At 45.9% G+C, this 7,667-nt stretch overlaps 1 protein-coding gene across 1 annotated transcript; it reads left to right on the top strand.

Annotated features, from left to right (window-relative positions):
- Positions 1–1,270: 1,270 nt before the first annotated feature.
- LOC124293513 lies at positions 1,271–6,585 on the top strand. The gene is made up of 2 exons (XM_046734581.1): positions 1,271–1,859; positions 5,416–6,585. Exons 1-2 carry the CDS (start codon positions 1,284–1,286, stop codon positions 5,440–5,442), a joined length of 603 nt encoding a protein of 200 aa, XP_046590537.1. The 5' UTR covers positions 1,271–1,283; the 3' UTR covers positions 5,443–6,585.
- Positions 6,586–7,667: the final 1,082 nt, after the last annotated feature.

Raw genomic sequence — 7,667 nt, 5'->3', positions numbered from 1 at the left:
TAGAGGACAAGAAGAAAAAGGTGCAAACGTGCATCGTATTCAATAAATCGTGCCACTCTTCGACTAGCCAGCCATCGTCTCCAAACTCGTCACCCCCCAGTTCGCCATCGATGGAAAACGATCATCATCTACAAAAAGATAAGTACACAAACGGTACAAGATTCTTAATATCGTATTATACACTTTCTCTGGCGTTATACGTCTTTCTATAGTTCATAACGTTCGACGTAGTCGAAAACACATTTCGGTCCAACGCACGCTTTGTGTGAAGAACGTAGCATGCATATATCCGACGATCACGTGTATAAAACATAGGTCTCGTTTTCTGTTATGAGAGTCTCGATATCTAGGCGTTGAAAGATAACCGTCGCACGGGGAGGTTTGTTTACACTTGACGCGGGCCGCGCTCGCTCTCTTGATCTTATACGGTGAAAGACGGACGAGTTCGCGCGCGTTTTCGAAAAGATACGCGCTGCACGGGGAGAGGCTTAGAGCCGACCCTTGAAAATCAGTCCAGCTTCGACATCGAACGCATAGACGTCGTATCCTGTTTTTTCTCGAGGATCTCAAATATTTGTACGCACAAGCTCAGTAAAATGGCTGCCCGCGTAAAGTTTATTAATCAAAAGCGTGCGACTTTAAAGGCGAACATTACCAAACTTAAGCGACTCACGGAGGACGCGGATTTTGAACCCGCGAACATAAAAATGCGGGCGGATCGTGTAAAAGAACAATTTCGAACATACGAGGAATTACACGATGAACTCGCATTATTAACCGACGGAGACGGTGACAACGTCGATGACTTCGACGAGTTGCAAGATCGATTCTACGCGATCATAACTAAAATCGAGACAGATTTATCATCGACAGCACCACAACATCCCGGTGTAGCAAACGTGACGTCGCTGCCGATCGACGGCACGCGTCGACTTAAATTGCCGGTCGCCGACCTCCCAAGGTTCGACGGCAACATCGAAAAGTGGCTATCGTTTAAAAATACATTTTTGACAATGATCGACTCTCGCGAAGACATAACGAAATTACAAAAATTCTTGTATCTAAAAAATTGCCTAGAGGGTGACGCGTTAAATAAAATTCTCATTTACAACGTGAGCGAAGAAAATTACGGGACGGCATGGAAGTTACTTCTAGATTCGTATGACAAGACTCGAATTTTGATAGTAAAACATCTCGACGCGATCCTCGAGTTGCCCGCGGTAAAAAAGGCGACGCATAAAGATTTAGCGCGACTCGTCGACGACATGCGCCAACACGTGAACATGCTCGCGTCATTGGACGTGATACCAGATGAACACTTATTAGTCCGGATAATCGAGCGCGCGTTACCCAACAATATTCGGGTGAAGTGGGAAGAGACGCTCAATCTCGACACCTCGCCAACGCTCGAGCAAATTTACAAATTCGTCTCCGAGACCGCGTTTCGTTTATATACGCTCGAACAAGATGTATCGCGTTCCAAAACAGAGACCAATTACAAACGACCGCTTCCGAATTATAAAGATCAAAGCGGAATCAAGACACGACGCGGAGAAAATGGCGCGCGTACGTTAGCGATAGGCACGTCAGCAAAGTGCGTAGTGTGCAAACGGGAGAGTCATCCCATATACCAGTGTCGCGAATTTCAAAAAATGACGGTTCATCAACGGTGGAATTTCGTCAAGAGTTCATCGCTCTGCAAAAATTGCCTGCGCTCGCACCGCGGCAAATGCACTTCGACGCATTGCAAAAACTGCTCCAGGTTTCACCACACTCTTTTGCACAACGAATCTCCTGCTGCATCCACCCATGCGACCCAAGAAACGATACCATCGGATACACCTAAGTCGACAACAAAGGTAAATTTAACATGTAGCAAAATGATTACATACAGCTTCACGTCAAGGGCGTTACAGTCGCAGTTAATGCTGAGCGCTCAAATACGCGTCAAAGACTCACGCGGTCAATACCTAAAACGTCGCGCTTTGTTAGACACTTGTGCGACAGCGCATTTTATCACGGAGGATCTTGTGAGAGAATTGAAACTACCGATACGCGCGTGCACGATCGCGGTAGGAATGATCGACGACGCAAATACAATTTCTAAAGGCGCGGTCGAATGTACATTTTATTCGATACACGATAATTTCAACAAAACTCTCACGTTTCTGGTCATACCGAAAATAGCTGATAACGTACCGAACGAAATCTTTCCTCGCGAATCAATCGACTTACCGCGGAATGTAAAATTGGCCGATCCGCAATTCCATTTGCCTGGAAGGATCGACATCCTCATCGGGTCAGGGACAACGTTGTCATTATTATCGATCGGACAATGCGATTTGTCCCGCGACGGCTGCGATCTCGTCTTACAGAAAACTCAGCTCGGCTGGGCCGTTGCCGGCGGAAAATCAAACACGACGGTCGGGAAACGAACGTCGTGCCAACTAACCGAATTAAAGGAAACAATCGAAAAATTCTGGTTGCTCGATGATGCAAACGCTGGTCAAAGAAAATTATCAGAAAATACAAGCTGCGAAACTCATTTCATTCGAAACGTCACTCGCGAACCGTCGGGACGGTACGTCGTTCGTCTGCCGTTCCGCAGCGCCGATCGAGACCTCGGTGATTCGCGATCTATGGCTTTGCGACGATTTGCTGGCTTGCAAAAAAGGCTTAACGCGGACCCGGTCCTTAAAGCGGAATATCATCGCGTTATGAATGAGTACATAGAACTAGGCCATATGTCACTCGTTGTCGACGAATCGCTACCCGGTTATTATCTCCCACACCACGCGGTCATAAAGGCGACAAGCGCTACGACGAAGACCCGAGTTGTCTTCGATGCGTCCGCCAAAACAAGCATGGGAGTGTCGCTTAACGATACGCTGATGGTCGGCCCGACTATTCAATTGAAACTAATCGAGCATCTTTTACGATTTCGCAGTTATAAATTTGTGATTACCGCGGACATCGCGAAAATGTACCGACAAATTTGGATCGCCCCCAGCGATCGTCGGTACCAACGAGTTTTCTGGCTCCAACAGGAAAGAATTCGCGTATTCGAACTAAACACCGTAACGTTCGGCGTGTCGTCGGCTCCGTTTCTTGCGATACGAACCGTACAAAAACTTGCAAGCGATGAGAGCGCGGATTATCCTAAGGGGGCCGAGGTTTTAACGCGCGACTTATACGTCGACGATTTGTTATCAGGGGCAAACACCTTTGAGGAAATCGTACAAATTCGGGACGAAGTGATCGAAATATTGAAGCGTGGCGGATTCGACATTCGACAATGGGCGTCAAATCACCCGCAGGCCCTAAATAATTTGAGCAAAAAAACCGCAGATATCGATTTTCTGACAGACGAAAATCCTGTGCACAAAACACTCGGTATATCATGGAACGCGCGGAATGACGACTTCCTTTATACGGTGAAACGTATCGAGCCCTCCGAGAAGGTCACAAAACGATATATCTTATCAGAAATCGCGAAAATTTTCGACCCCCTCGGTTTACTCGGTCCGGTGATTCTCACCTCGAAAGTGATTATGCAACGATGCTGGAAAGCAAAAACTACATGGGACGAGTCCGTACCCAGCGCGTTAGATTCCGCATGGCGATCGTTCGCGGAACAACTGTCATTAATCAACAATTTAAAGATTGACCGATACGTTTCGACAAATAACCCAATCGATATCCAGATTCACGGATTTTGCGACGCGAGTCAGACGGGTTACGGAGCTTGTATATACGTGCGCTCTTGCGAGCAGGACGGCGAAATTCGCGTAAGACTTTTCTGTTCAAAGGGACGGGTGGCTCCGCTAAAAGATCAAACCATCCCTCGACTCGAACTCTGCGGCGCTTTGACACTTGCTCGCTTATATCGCGAAGTCCTCGAGGTAACGAGCTTTCGCGTGGACAAGACAATTTTCTGGTCAGACTCGACAATAGTTTTACAATGGCTAAACAAACATCCGAGCGTCCTAAAGGTGTTTGAGGCACATCGCGTCGCAGAGATACAGGAAGTCAGTAAAGACGCGGAGTGGCGGCACATCCGGACTGATCAGAATCCGGCAGACGCGTTATCGCGAGGTCAATTTCCACGGGAATTTTTAAATAACGACTCGTGGCTTCGGGGGCCTGCGTGGCTAACTCAGCCCGAATCCGTTTGGCCGCAAGTCGCGGTAACGCCTCAGAAGGATTTACCGGGGATTAAAAAATCATTGTGCATGTTCTCGCAATCGCAATCGGAAGAAATTTTCAAAAATTTCTCGTCATACACACGATTGATTCGTGTCGTCGCGTACTGCTTACGTTTCTCACCCAACAATAATGTCAAGGGCGCTTTAACAATCAAGGAAATTGAGGAGGCAGAGTATCGCGTTATTCGATTAATCCAACAAGCGCACTTTCAAGACGAAATCGATCGTCTTTTATCCGAAGAAAGGGTGAAATGCGCAAAACTCGGATCTCTGAATCCGCGAGTCGACGAGAGAGGCTTGATTCGCGTCGGTGGTCGTATAAATAAGGCCGATATCTCGCTCGATCAAAGAAATCCGATCCTTCTTCCGTCGCGACATCACGTAACCGACCTTTTGATTCGTCACACGCACGAAAAATTCTTTCACACTGGGATCCAATCGACATTATATAGTATCCGGCAAAGATTCTGGATACTAGACGGCAGAAATCAAATACGTAAAGTCGTGCGACGTTGCGTGCGATGCATCCGGTTTCGGGCTAAACCAGAGACGTACAAGATGGCCGATTTGCCAAAATCTAGAGTAGACAATGCACCGCCGTTCTGCCACACGGGAGTAGATTATTTCGGTCCGATACTCGCAAAAGAAAAGAAACATCAGAATCGGAGCAGCATTAAAGTCTACGGCTGCGTATTTATTTGCATGTCGACTAAAGCTATTCATATCGAGATCGCAAGCGATCTGTCAACAGACGCGTTCATAGCGGCTTTACGACGATTCGTCAGTCGTCGGGGCATTCCGGGCCATATCTATTCGGACAATGGGACGAATTTCGTCGGCGCGAACAGTCAACTTCGTGAATTTTACGCTGTCAGAGAGTCCGAAGACTTCCGTTCTCAACTGTACGAATTTACGTCGACCAGAAAAATTGAGTGGCATTTCAATCCGCCCCTCTCACCTCATTTCGGGGGTATATGGGAGGCGGCTGTAAAGTCGTGTAAACACCATCTTAAACGCGTCATGTGCGATTTTTTGTTTACGTACGAAGAATTGACTACTCTAGCAATCGAGATTGAGGGCATTCTCAATTCGCGCCCATTGTGCCCTATTTCCACAGATCCAAACGATCCAATTGCTTTAACCCCCGCGCACTTTCTTGTTGGAAGACCGCTCACAATGCTGCCGGAAAATGATCTTTCGCTTGTTCCAGACAACCGAATATCCTCGTGGCAACTAATCACTAAGACACGACAAGAATTCTGGCGCCGGTGGCAACTCGAATATTTGAGCGAGTTACAAAAGAGACAGAAATGGATAAATCCGACCAAAAATATCGCGCTGGACACGGTAGTCCTATTGATTGACAAGAACCAACCATGTATGCAGTGGCGACTGGGTCGAGTGGTGGAACTACATCCTGGAGACGATGGCGTAGTCAGGGTGGTCACCGTAAAAACGACTCGAGGACTCTACAAACGCAACACGAGATCGATTTGCGCTTTGCCCATAAGCGCTTGAGATTATCGGGAGAATTCAACGAAAACGATAATTTTCGAACTCTTCTCAGTTGAAATTTACAATTGATTCTTTCTAATTTTTCAAAATTCGAGTTTTCGATTCATACTTACGCAATATTCAGTCAATATACTATGTAGATGTAAGCCAAGGATATTTCATCAAGGTCATATTCCAATTAATTATTTACTCTATGCATAAAATATCAACTTTAGACTTAAGGTAATCGCTGTAAAAGGATCAGTTATAATAAGGTTAATGACATGTACTACTATTTGCATAATTTTGTTCGTTAGCACTCCCAACGGGGGGAGGGTGTTCAGTGCCTGAGCGTCGTTTTGTGCCCGTGTCATTGCAATCTCGAGTGCGAGCCGCGCTCGAACGATTCGTCTCCGCAGGGATGCCAAATCTCGCGTAGATGAGGAGGCGAGCGCGCATCACGCATTTTTTTAAAACAGTCGAGTTAAGTCGTCCGTCTAGTGACGATCGTGAGTGACGCCGTGCGTTCTCTCGTAACACAACCAAAAGACGAGAGGCCCAAATATCCTCTCGTATCGTTCGCTCCTCGGAGTAAGGTAGATGAGTACGGCCCGAGTGTCTCTCATTCTACACGGGACCGAGTGCCCATACACGCATACCAAGGGTCTTGCACCCTTCCATCATACAACGAGCCCGAGCGCTCTTGGTGTACTACCAACACCAATCATTCATACACGTTCGCTCTACGGAGTAAGGTAGATGAGTACGGCCCGAGTGTCTCTCATTCTACACGGGACCGAGTGCCCATACACGCAAATCATACGAAATTCGATCGAATCGAATAAAACAAAAATCACAATACGAAACGAACTCGAGATCGCGGTGGCACGAGCCAAACGGGCTGTAATCGGCATATACACATTCATATACACAATCGACACATACTTTTATACGTTTACAAAATACACGTTCATACTTCGTGGGTTTTTATGCCGCAAGGCTTTTCCCACAAGAGCCAATAAACATTCATAATTCGATGGCTCAAACGCGAGAGTATTTTTTTTTATTCAAGAAAACCTCAACCTCTATCCTTCACCCAAATAAAAAGGGTTCAATTCAAAACTACGAGGCAACTTCGCCTATGAAGAAGCTTCGACTATACACACGCCGCGCGCAAAGTATAGCTTTATGTGCGGGCTAACAGGATACACCACAGCTAGATGTACCCGGTCTGCGGGAAACTATCAGGGGAACCGCGCGCAAGGGCAACCTCGGAACCCAGACCCACAATAGAGCCCGAAACCTCGCTGAAACAGATTGTCAGACCTTGTTCTTCAACTACCGAAAATATTAATACTGTCGAAACTAATGATACTGTCGAAACTATTAATACTACCGAAATTAATAATGAGTAAGAATTTCTTCTTTGCATGCACGATGTAAGGAGACTGTAGTGTGTAGATGTTATGTTTACCCTTTCAATCCTTTGCTTCCGATGAGAAGCCCGTAAGACGGCAATGCCGTCTAATAAATGAGATGCGGGTGTGCAAATCATTAATCTACGAGAGAATTTTGTTGAAAATATGTAAATTTGAACAACTAGTGAATTTGAAAAATTAACGGCGGAGCCAGGAATCGAACCTGGTATCTAGAGATGCTTTACCGGAGACTTACTCCACTAGGCCACCTAGCCGCCCTGACTCTGTTGTCGTTAGATACCAGTCTGTTGTCGTTAGATACCAGGTTCGATTCCTGGCTCCGTCGTTAATTTTTCGAATTCACCAGTTTATCAAATTTATATCTTATTTATCACTGTAATGAATAAATCAGTATCAAGTACTATCCTTTATATAATTCGATTATGTTTTAAAGTATTCAAACGTTCCCGCTTATCTATCAGTTCATTTAGCATTCATAAGATGGCACTGTAATCAATTGGTAACACTGTTTTTTGTTTTGATGAAAATC

This window comes from Neodiprion lecontei, chromosome 3 (assembly GCF_021901455.1).
Source record: "Neodiprion lecontei isolate iyNeoLeco1 chromosome 3, iyNeoLeco1.1, whole genome shotgun sequence".
Classification (NCBI taxonomy): Eukaryota; Metazoa; Arthropoda; class Insecta; order Hymenoptera; family Diprionidae; genus Neodiprion; species Neodiprion lecontei.
This window is presented reverse-complemented; position numbering and strand designations above follow the sequence as displayed.

Bases quoted from the DNA above. Each gene is read 5' to 3' on its own strand.
- LOC124293513 (XM_046734581.1), top strand. From the start codon at position 1,284: ATGCTCGCGTCATTGGACGTGATACCAGATGAACACTTATTAGTCCGG. The intron at 1,860-5,415 runs GTAAATTTAACA...CGCTTGTTCCAG, and splicing joins CACCTAAGTCGACAACAAAG to ACAACCGAATATCCTCGTGG.